Source organism: Oncorhynchus kisutch, linkage group LG22, assembly GCF_002021735.2.
Source record: "Oncorhynchus kisutch isolate 150728-3 linkage group LG22, Okis_V2, whole genome shotgun sequence".
In the NCBI taxonomy this organism is placed as follows: domain Eukaryota; kingdom Metazoa; phylum Chordata; class Actinopteri; order Salmoniformes; family Salmonidae; genus Oncorhynchus; species Oncorhynchus kisutch.
Window position 1 is genome coordinate 37203001 of NC_034195.2, and position 12727 is coordinate 37215727.

At 42.7% G+C, this 12727-nt stretch overlaps 1 protein-coding gene across 1 annotated transcript in view; it reads right to left on the reverse strand.

Annotated features, from left to right (window-relative positions):
• The window catches only part of LOC109866991 (inositol 1,4,5-trisphosphate receptor type 2), a 151913-nt gene that overhangs the window by 4397 nt on the left and 134789 nt on the right, over positions 1-12727 (reverse strand). The window contains exon 56 of the mRNA XM_031801972.1: positions 3823-3984. Coding sequence (XP_031657832.1) covers positions 3823-3984 — 162 coding nt within the window. The remainder of the gene's footprint in view (positions 1-3822; positions 3985-12727) is intronic.

Here is a 12727-nt window from a genome sequence, read left to right on the forward strand (position 1 = left end):
AATTTGTCAGATAGACCACATTTCAATTTAGGAACTAATGTCCAAAGGAGTCCATTTGAGATGGTTTCCATTTTTAGAGGATAACCTTTCACCGTCTTTAGTTTACAGTACATAACATCTTGATATTCATCATTGGTGAGAATAAACACCATGTACCGGTATCTGTAATCTCTGGTACTGAAGACCTGGCTCAGCGCTCAGCTTTCACACCTTCTGGACAAAGCCTCTGTTCTTAACCCTGAACAATGTGGGAATTTCACTATAGGGATAGGGAGGGCTAGATTGAAATGTTTCTTACATAATAAATATTAAAAGCATATGCATGGTAGCAATTGAAAGGGAACAGTTTGGAGATGATAGGGAAATTATTAAACCAAAGTTGAGGACAACAATTAACCTGACAAGACTGAATCCAAACATTACACTGTTGATTTTAGGTGCATTTTACATTTACTGTACTTTTCACCTGATTTGTTGATAATGAAATCTGAAAATACTCTGGATACATTCTGGATACATTCAGTAAAATGATATTCTTGGAAAATGTGGGCTAGGTGCACCGTGCAACATAAGACCAAAAAAGGGTTTGAGTGAGAGGACTAACTGGTCTCTCCAAGTGGCCACACACCTCTTCAAAGTGTGCACAATACAAAATAGTTGTTTTGTTTGGCACAATCCTGCATCCCCGCCATTACACAATTACTGCTTTTGTTTACGCAATCCAAAAAATCGTCCCATTATAAATAACAATATGGGTTAGGTGGGCATCATGTTCAATCTAGGTCAGGTCGGCATCTTGTTCTATTGCCAACATGACTAGCTAACTTCTAAAATATGATCTTACAGTGTTTGAACTGCCTTGTGAAAGCCTATTCAGAGAAACAGATGGTCATTTTGATGAGCATAGAAAGAAGTGATGGAGTGCATTCAGGTGTGTGTTCCGCAGCAAATCTTCTTCACAATAGACAAACACAGGCTCATTCTGTTCAGAACAACCCAAGGTATGTTCTGTACATCAAACAAATGTGACCATAAACATTGACAAATGACCGTAAGCATTTCACTGTTAGTCTACACCTGTTGTTTACGAAGCATGTGAGAAAACAATTTGATATGACATGAGTTTTTGATATGGATATGTGAAGAGCAAATTTGGACATCTGCTGTTTGGCTTGTTCGTATGACATCAAAGCAGTATTTATTATAATCCTCAACGACTCATCTTTCAAAATAAAATCAGCAAAAAAAGAAATGTCCCTTTAAAAAGGACCCTGTCTTTCAAGGATAATTCGTAAAAATCCAAATAACTTCACAGATCTTCATTGTAAAGGGGTTAAACACGGTTTCCCATGCTTGTTCAATGAACCATAAACAATTAATGAACATGCACCTGTGGAACGGTTGTTAAGACTAACAGCTTACAGACAGTGGGCAATTAAGGTCACAGTTATGAAAACTTAGGACACTAAAGAGACCTTTCTACTGACTCTGAAAAACAACAAAATAATGATGCCCAGGGTCCCTGCTCATCTGCGGGAACGTGCCTTAGGCATGCTACTGCAGATGTGGCCAGGGCAATAAATTGCAATGTCTGTACTGTGAGACGCCTAAGACAGAGCTACAGGGAGACAGGCTGGACAGCTGATCGTCTTCCCGGTGGCAGACCACGTGTAACAACACCTGCACAGGATCGGTACATCCGAACATCACACCCGCAGGACAGGTACAGGATGGCAACAACAACTGCCCGAGTTACACCAGGAACGCACAATCCCTCCATCAGTGCTCAGACTGTCTGCAATAGGCTGAGAGAGGCTGGACTGAGGGCTTGTAGGCCTGTTGTAAGGCAGGTTCTCACCAGACATCACTAGCAACAACGTCGCCTATGGGCACAAACCCACCGTCGCTGGACCAGAAGGGACTGGCAAAAAGTGCTCTTCACTGACGAGTCGCGGTTTTGTCTGTGATGGTCGGATTCGTGTTTATCGTATAAGGAATGAGCGTTATACCGAGGCCTGTACTCTATCTCCCCAGAAATGTTTGGGAACTTGCAGGTGCCTTGGGAGAAGAGTGGGGTAACATCTCACAGCAAGAACTGGCAAATCTGGTGCAGTCCATGAGGAGGAGATGCACTGCAGTACTTAACGCAGCTGGTGACCAGACCAGATACTGACTGTTACTTTTGATTTTGACACACCCCTTTGTTCAGGTACACATTATTCAATTTATGTTAGTCACATGTCTTTGGAACTTGTTCAGTTTAGCTCTCAGTTGTTGAATCTTATGTTCTCACAAATATTTACACATGTTAAGTTTGCTGAAAATAATCACAGTTGACAGTGAGAGGACATTTCTCTTTCTGCTGAGTTTACATAAGAGTCCTCTTAATTCACAGCATTTTCTTCACACAGACAAAACATTTGAAAAAGTTGCCCAATTAGCAGGAGGAATGGGGGCAACTTCTTGTCGCGTGAGGTGCTCAAGCTCAGATCTTCTGTCAGTCAAAACCCATACAGAAATGTGAAGTGCAAAGCCTGAACTCTGACGTCATGTTACTGTAGAGCCACTGCGCTCCACTTTAGGGACTTATCAGTGCCCAAATCTGTTGTTTATATTCTGTATTCAGGTATGAGTGTAAAGGGCCAATTAGCCTCGATTTCCTGTCTTCCATATTCACCCTGCTCTATGTAATATTTCAGAAACAATTGTCTGACTTGAGTCCTTAACAACTCTCCAAGGTAAACACAGTAATGTCTGTGACAACATGAACACCAGCACTTTGATTGTTCTGCCCACATATGAGGAATCAGAACCACATCAACACATGACTCATGTCCTGTTCTAGCTCTGTTTTTACCGTGAACTTCTCTTCCTGAGTATTTATTTATTTATTTTACCTTTATTTAACCAGGTATAAAGGGGCTGTGTTCACAAACCACATCCATGAGTTCCAGCTCACTTTTTACCAAGGTTGTTATTTTCTCTATCTGAAGTTTGTTACTCACTCACTCAAGGCAGCAGAACAGGAACACACAAGGAGAGGCATGTGACTGCCTTGAGATCACATGCAGGAGAGGCAGGTGATGTGGTTGTGATGATAGTGTCGTGATGATCGGGTGATGGGGAGTGATGAGATCTGTCACACTACTTGCTGCACACAACTAGTTAGCCCAAGGTCAGGGAGGGAAATTGCCTTGTACATAAGGGCATGATAACCTCAAAGAAAATGACAAGTGCATGTGAACTTGCAAGAATGAAAGGCCATTGTGATGTGAGTGAGTAGTCCCATGGTGATCTGTGCCTTGGGATGTCATGAAGGAGTTGAGAGCCTCTTGGTCAGAGAGGAGAGAGAGATGGATGTATGGTTGAGCATTGACACACAGGGTTGCTGATATCAATCCCTGGTTAAAAAGATATGTACTGGAATCAAATGTAACTTTGGATATTACACTGAGTTAAAGATAATGGAAGGCTGAATGCAGAGATCTGGTCCTCAAGGGCCACAGTGGATGCTTCTGAACTTTTAAAGGGATACAAATGAAGAAAGTAGCGTGTGGGAAAAAAACTCTGAACAATCAATGAAATCCATTGATCAGTTATGTGCTAGGGACACCCACAAAATCAATAGGACGGTGGCCCTCGAATACTGACCGGTCTTCATAAGGCACCAAGCACTCAAACACGGACTGAAACGGGGAAAGCCTATTTGGACTTATCCAATAGGAAGCGCTCAAACATTACGTGCCACAATGAACATGACACCGAGTTGTGCGGTCCTGTTCAGTGTCTAAATTAATGCCTTGTTCAACGACAGTAACGTACCTGATCCTTTAGCTCAGACAGCTGGGAGGACAGCAGGGACACCAGTGTGACGGTGCTGTCCAGTTTCTCCTGCAGGGAGCGCATCTCGTTCTGCTCGCCGTCCCCCTCGCTGCTCACCAGGGACATGGCCCGCATCCGGGGGAACCAGTCCAGGTTCTTCTCCTGGAGATAGAGGGGGAGGGAGAAAGAGAGGGTAGATTCATGTATTTACATAGCAGATTCAAAGTTAAAACCAGAGGGAGAGAGAGGGTAAGAAATGGTCAAAAAAAAGGGGGAAAACCAAAGAGGAGAGGAAAAGTGAGAAGGCTATACAGTACATTCAGAAAGTATTCAGACACCTTCACCTTTTCCACATTTTGTTACGATAAAGCCTTATTGTAACATTAGGTTGTTATTTTCCTCCTCATCAATCTATACACAATACACCATAATGATAATGCAAAAACAGTTTTTTTGAAAATGTTGCATAAAGCTGAAATCACATTTACATAAGTATTCAGACCGGTTACTCAGTACTTTGTTGAAACACCTTTGGCAGAGATTACAGCCTTGAGTCTTCTTGGGTATGACGTTACAAGCTTGGCACACCTGTACTTGGAAAGTTTCTCCCATTATTCTCTGCAGATCCTCTCAAGCTCTGTCATGTTGGATGGGGAGCGTCGCTGCACAGCTATTTTCAGGTCTCTCCAGAGATGTTCGATTGGCTTCAAGTCCGGGTTCTGGCTGGACCACTCAAGGACATTCAGAGACTTGTCCCAAAGCCACTCCTGCATTGTCTTGGCTGTGATTTTAGGGTTGTTGTCCTGTTAGAAGGTGAACCTGAGCACTCTGGAGCAGATTTTCATCAAGGATCTCTCTGTACTTCACCATTCATCTTTCCATTTATCCTGACTAGTCTCCCAGTCTTGGAAGGTTCTCCCATCTCCATAGAGGAACTCTGGAGCTCTGCCAGAGTGGCCACCGGGTTCTTGGTCACCTCCCTGACCATGGCCCTTCTCCCCCAATTGCTCAGTTTGGCCGGGAGGTTACCTTGGTGATCTTGGTGGTTCCAAACTTCTTCCATTTAAGCATGGAGGCCACTGTATTCTTGGGGACCTTCAATGCTGCAGAAATGTTTTGGTACCCTTCCCCAGATCTGTGCCTCGACACAATCCTGTCTCGGAGCTCTACAGATAATTCCTTCTACCTCATGGCTTGGTTTTTGCTCGGATACGCACTGTCAACTGTGGGACCTTATATAGAAAGTTGTGTGCCTTTCTAAATCATGTTCAATCAATTGCATTTACCACAGGTGGACTCCAATCAAGTTATAGAAACATCAAGGATGATCATTGGAAACAGGATGCACCTGACCTCAATTTTGAGTCTCATAGCAAAGGGTCTGAATACTTATGTAACTGAGGTATTTCTGTTTTTTAATTTGTACTAAATTAGCAAAAAATTCAATGTTTTCACTTTGTCATTATTGGGTATAGTGTGTAGATGGATGAAAAATGAATTTAATCTATTTTAGAATAAGGCTGTAACGTAAACAAAATGTTTAAAAAGTCTAGGGGTCTAAATACTTTCCAAAGGCACTGTACAAAGACAGAGGCAGGCTGACAGACAGAGTGAGGGAGCCAGGAAAAGAATGTGAAAGAGAGGAAGGCGGGATGGGGAACAGTACATCCATGGGAACCAATGTTGGATATAAACTCTGGATTGCTGATGTTATTTATTGGCCAATGAGGGCTTGAAGCCACATATTGGCACTTTCCAGAAACTCCTTCAAACATTCAACCTCCATCTGTGTACCCCCTCTAGCACCAGAGTCAGCACACACTCAAATGTTGTTTTTTGCCATCATTGTAAGCCTGCCACACACACACTATACGATACATTTATTAAACATAAGAATGAGTGTGAGTTGTCGTCTTAAACCGGCTCGTGGGAAGTGACAAAGAGCGCTTAGGACCAGGGCACAAATAATAATCAATAATTTAGCTCTTTATTTAACCATTTTACATATTAAACCTTATTTGTTCATTGAAAATTGTGATTTTTTCACCACAGATTAATGAGAAGGGAGTGCATGAAAGGATGCAATGTTGAGTTGTATTTGAGACTCTCTCCATCCTAAATCATTTTCCATACACAGTCTGTGGCTGTATTTAGTTGTCATACTAGTGAGGGCCGAGAATCCAATCTCACATAGGAACGTGGTTGCAAATGGCATCAGTGTCTTAACAGCACGATTTGCCAGGGCAGGATACTCTGAGCGCAGCCCAATCCAGAAATCTGTCAGTGGCTTCTGATTAAATTCAATTTTCACAGAACCGCTTGTTGCAATTTCGATGAGGCTCTCTTGTTCAGATATCGGTAATTGGACTGGAGGCAGGGCGTGAAAGGGATAACGAATCCAGTTATTTGTGTCATCCATTTCAGGAAAGTACCTGCGTAATTGCACATCCAACTCACTCAGGTGCTTCGCTATATCACATTTGACATTGTCCGTAAGCTTCAGTTCATTTGCACATAAAAAAAATCACATGTTGTCCTTGTTAATGCAGACAGAGAAGCGCTCCAACTTCTTAATCATAGCCTCAATTTTGCCCCGCACATTGAATATAGTTGCGGAGAATCCCTGTAATCCTAGATTCAGATCATTCAGGCAAGAAAAACATCACCCAGATAGGCCAGTCGTGTGAGAAACGTCATCATCATGCAAGCGGTCAGACAAGTGAAACTTATGGTCACTAAAGAAAACTTTAAACTAGTCTCTCATTTAAAAAAAATGTGTCAATACTTTGCCCCTTGATAACCAGCGCACTTTTGTATGTTGTAAAAGCGTTACATGGTAGCGGCCCATATCATTCCGTAGTGCAGAAAATACATGAGAGTTCAGGGACCTTGCTTTAACAAAGTTAACCATTTTCACTGTAGTGTCCAAAATGTCTTTCAAGCCGTCAGGCATTCCCTTGGCAGCAAGAGCCTCTCGGTGGATGCTGCAGTGTACCCAAGTGGTATCGGGAGCAACTGCTTGCACGCGCATTACCACGCCACTATGTCTCCCTGTCATGGCTTTTGCGCCATCAGTACAGATACCAACACATCTTGACCACCAAAGTCCATTTGATGTCACAAAGCCATCCAGTACTTTAAAAATATCCTTTCCTGTTGTCCTGGTTTCCAGTGGTTTGCAGAAGAGGATGTCTTCCTTAATTGACCCCCCTTTAAACATAATGGACATATACCTGGAGCTGTGCCAGACCCGCCAAGTCTGTTGGCTCATATTGTTGTAACAAGCCAGAATTCACTGGCTTGTATGCGAAGCAGTAATTGTTTTAAAACATCTCCTGCCATGTCACTGATGCGTCATGAAACAGTGTTGTTTGATGAAGGCATCCTGTCCTGTGATGATCTGAAGGATCAGGTTACAGTGGGTCTGAGATTGGAATGTAAACTGTGGAACACACAGAGACACCCTTGGACATCAAAAGTTTGAATTATTAAACAATATTTATATTTTTGAGAATGTGGGAGTGGCCCGTGGACACTTAAGGGACAGTTATGACGAGTGTGTTTCATTTGGTGATCTCATGAAGGACAGGAAACCTACATTACTGTATCTCTGTGTACACTAATCCAATTATCAGGTTTACATCTAAATGTTGTGAAACAAATGTGATTACATATGAAACTATTTGTGAAAAGATGAAATTTGATGTTTGCCTTCTAAATGAGAGCATGGATTGTCATATAAAGTGTAACTAGTCAGTGGCCACGCCCCCGTGAGCCCAGACAACACGTTAGGCGTCATAGAACTGCCCCTTCTTCCACAGAGTATAAAACCCACTTCCTACAAAATGTACATCAAGTCAGAGAATTACTGACACACACAAACATCCACAACATCCCCCCCTGCCAAGACCCACCTTATATTTAGAAAAAAACTCTTGCAAGAAAACCACATCTGCTGACAATCTCTAAGTGTTCAAGAACCATATGCCCCCCCCCCCCTCCCATCATAGAGATGTGTACATTCCATGTAATAAGTTTAACATGGTCTGTTCTGTCATTGAAGAAACCAGATAAAACATTTTAGCAGACAGTTGTATGAGGGTGGTGGGCATTTCATGAAATTAGATAGTCATAGTATAAACACATAGTTATTGTATGCTTTACATAAAGTATCAGTCAAAAGTTTGGACACACCTACTCAAAGGTATTTCTTTATTTTTACTATTTTCAAGTTGTAGAATAATGGTGAAGACGTCACAACTATGAAATAACACATGGAATCATGTAGTAACCAACAAAGTGTTAAACAAATCACAATATATCTTATATTTCAGATTCTTCAAAGTAGTCACCCTTTGCCTTGACAGATTTACTCTCTTGGCATTCTCTCAACCAGCTTCATGTACTAGTCACCTGGAATGGATTTCAATTAACAGGTTTGCCTTGTTAAGTTAATTTGTGGAATGTCTTTCCTTCTTATTGCGTTTGAGCCAATCAGTTGTGTTGTGACAAGGTAGTGGGGGTATACAGAAGATGGTATTTTACCAAATATGGCTAAGTCCATATTATGGCAAGAGCAGCTCAAATAAGAAAAGAGAAATGACAGTCCATCATTACTTTAACCTTTTTGGGATAGTGGGCAGCATTTTCACTTTTGGATGAATAGCAGCCCAGAGTGAACTGCCTGCTACTCTGTCCCAGATGCTAATATATGCATCATTATTATTATTACTATTGGATAGAAAACATTCTGAAGTTCTAAAACTGTTTGAATGACGTCTGTGAGTATAACAGAACTCATATGGCAGGCGAAAACCTGAGAAAAATCCAACCAGGAACATCTGAGGTTTGTAGTTTTTCAAAGCTTGGCCTACCGAATACACATTGAGATATGGATAAAGTTGCACTTCCTACGGCTTCCACTAGATGTCAACCGTCTATAGAAACTGGTTTGAGGATTCTACTATGAAGAAGGAGGGGCTCATAAGAGCTCTGAGTCAGTGGTCTGGCAGAGAGCCTTGGTCTCATGACACGCGCTCCCGACAGAGTTAACTCTCGTTCCAGTGCTTTTCTGAAGACAAAGGAATTCTCAGGTTGGAACATTATTGATGTTTTATGTTAAAAACATCCTAAAGATTAATTCCATACATCGATAGACATGTTTCTAAAGGACTGTAACAGAACTTTGTATATCGCTCTCTCCCAGTTGATTGGGGATATATTGATCTATCAATTTTAGAGGCTTAATTTAAAAACTGTTGTCTGGCTTCTACATTTAATCACAGTTTTGTATGTAAAAACTTGACCTACTCATTCCTCAAGCATCCTATCGGTACACGCATGCTCTCGCATTTCTATAGCTTCCTAAATAAAAAATATAATGGTGTGGAAGTGCCAAGATGGAGGCGCCGTGGTGTCAAATCAGCGCCCCCTGTCAGTCATCTCGTGAATACATAAATCATTGGTGGGAACTTGTCCAAGTTCCTCACTTAAGAGGAGTGTGTGCTGAGAGACAGGCCTGCTGTCTCACAGTCAGCCACTGCAGTAAGCTGTAGAGAGAGCTGCTCAGACAAATTGACTCCAGATCAGATGGCTAGGTACTGCAGTAAACTGTACAGTACGTCTCCTCAAAGAAACTGACTCCAGATCAGATGGCTGGGTACTGCAGTAAACTGTACAGTACGTCTCCTCAAAGAAACGGACTCCAGATCAGATGGCTGGGTACTGCAGTAAACTGTACAGTACGTCTCCTCAAAGAAACTGACTCCAGATCAGATGGCTGGGTACTGCAGTAAACTGTACAGTACGTCTCCTCAAAGAAACTGACTCCAGATCAGATGGCTGGGTACTGCAGTAAACTGTACAGTACGTCTCCTCAAAGAAACGGACTCCAGATCAGATGGCTGGGTACTGCAGTAAACTGTACAGTACGTCTCCTCAAAGAAACTGACTCCAGATCAGATGGCTGGGTACTGCAGTAAACTGTACAGTACGTCTCCTCAAAGAAACGGACTCCAGATAAGCCTCCACAAGCTCAAACACATAACCATTGTGTTTCAAGTGAAGCAGTGAATAAAATGAGTAGGAATATAGCACTGTTGTAATTGCAGATACAGATCAACAGTAAACAAGGATTTGAAAAGGAGAACGGGGCCCATTATATAACAGCAGCATTATGTAATAGGCTTAAGTTGTGTACGTGTGTCTGTGCCAATATCTGTGTGTCGGTTTGTCTGTGTGTGTGTGTGTGTGTGTGTTTCGCGCAGATGTGTGTTGATTATATTCTTGCTTATGCTCCGATGTGCGCATGTGCGGATTTGTATCTGTGTGTGTGAGATAAGATGACGTTCAGTGAGACAGAAAGATTGCAATCAGCTGGTGTTATGTAAGCTCTTGTTGCCAGTTTGGCTGAAAAACACAGTTTAAAAAGGTGCTGAGAGTGCTTTTACTAAAAGTGTAGTCCACAGACTAGCATTTGAGCTGTGTGTATGGGCTAATATAAACAATCCCAGCCTACCTCTGACATAACAAGTCTTTCCCCAAATAACACCACAGCGTAAAAATTTACTTGGGCACAATCCCCTGGCAAAATAATAACAGTGTACAGTATATGAGGGTGATTCAGGGGTTCAGTACTGCTTCACTGAACCATTCTGACACCTCACTTTGTCTCACACTACAGACTACACCACTCGCAGTGGCACTCCAGTGGTTGGCGCTCGCCATTTTGCTGTGAAGCTTTTCCACCAGGCACAGAACAGAACATGGACAAAGCACACAACTCAGCATGATAGTGACTAGGGGAACAACCATTTTAGGCTTAAGAGGAGTTGTGTATGGCTTCTCCTGCCAGCAGCACTGAGTCTCTAGTGGAGGAATCGACCCTGCAACAGAGAGAGAAAGAGTGTGTGTGTGTATATGAAAGAGAGAGAGAGAGCGAGAAAATCAGAGAGAACAGACCGATAAAGGGGAGTTATAGGGACACACACTCACACACTCTTAACCTGCTCAGAGGGATGACTAATTAATGAACCATGATTAAACTCCAGAGTATGTTTCGGGTATAGTCAGGTACAGGTGCCCTCTGTAGGGCCTTTGTTTATTGGTTAGTGCTATTTGGAATCTTTGGGACGTCCCTACCCTAAACATAAGACTTACCCAACCCTAACCTTAACCTTTTACATTTCAACTTCAATGGTGTGACATCCCAAGGATACCGTTTTGACTTTTCCTTTGTTTATTTGGCTAGTCACTGACATAGCACCACCCATAAGGTTACCTGCTCACACCTCACCTGAGGAAGCATTCTTTTTTTGACCAATCCACTTCCATAATCAACCCTAGTGGCCTATAGTCCACTACACTGCTATCAAACTAAGAAAAGCAAGCAGGACATGATTGTGTTAATCACTGTCTTGAGAAAGAGCCACAGTTGTTCAATTCACCCATCCCTGCTGGAGACTGTACTAAATGTGCTGCCTTTCACTTGACTCACCTAGGTAAAAACTGACCGACTCAGAGGAGTGTGTGTGTGCGCGCGCGTGTGTCTGTGTGAGTGAGTGAGAGAGACGATGCGTGTGTGATGTATGGGCTCCCCACACAGGGACACGCTGAACTTTGGCTTCTATAGATCATGAGTTCAGAGGCCCCTCTCGTCTTCCTCTATCCTGTTGCAATCGACGGACACGTTGCTAAGAAGTGTGTGTCTGTGTGCGAGAGTGTTTGTGGAAGAAAGGGACGGGAGAGCACGTGCCATGCAAGGCTGATCCATTAGCAGGCCACTTGAGATGCATTATGTAACACAGCTGTGGCTGCAGTACACCTGCTGGTTCTGTGCTCACTGTGATAAATCTCACACACACACACACACACACACACACAATTCAGAAAGTATTTAGACCCCTTCACCTTTTCCACATTTTATTACGTTATGGCCTTATTCTAAAAATGAATTAAAAACGTTTTTCCCCTCTTATCTACACACAATACCCCCTACATTTTTGCAAAAAATAAAACTGAAATATCACATTTACATACGTTTTCAGACCCTTTACTCAGTACTATGTTGAAGCACCTTTGGCAGCGATTACAGCCTCGAGTCTTCTTGGGTATGATGCTACAAGCTTGGCACACCTGAATTTGTGGAGTTTCAACCAATCTTCTCTGCAGATCCTCTCAAGGTCTGTCAGTTTGGATGGGGAGTGTTGCTGCACAGCTATTTTCAGGTCTCTCCAGAAACGTTCGATCTGGTTCAAGTCTGGGCTCTGGCTGGGCCACTCAAGGACATTCAGAGATTTGTCCCGAAGCCAATCCTGCATTGTCTTGGCTGTGTGCGTAGGGGCATTGTCCTGTTGGAAGGTGAATCTAAACACTCTGTAGCAGATTTTCATCAAGGATCTCTCTGTACTTTGCTCCATTCATCTTTCCCTCAACCCTGACTAGTCTCCCAGTCCCTGCCACTGAAAAACATCCCCACAGCATGATGCTGCCACCACCATGCTTCACCCTAGGGATGTTACCAGGTTTCCTCTAGACGTGACGCTTGGCATTCAGGCCAAAGAGTTCAATCTTGGTTACATCAGACAGAGAATCTTGTTTTCTCATGGTCTGAGAGTCCTTTAGGTGCCTTTTGGTAACTCCAAGCGGGTTGTCATGTGCCTTTTACTGAAGAGTGGCTTCTGTCTGGCCACTCTACCATAAATGACTGATTGGTGGAGTGCTGCAGAGATGGTTGTCCTTCTGGAAGGTTCTCCCATTTCCACAGAACTCTGGAGCTCTGTCAGAGTGACCATCGGGTTCTTGGTCACCTCCCAAGAACCCATTTAAGGACCCCATTTTCGTTTTGTCATTATGGGGTATTGTGTGTATATTGATGAGGATAAAAAACATGTAATACATTTTAGAA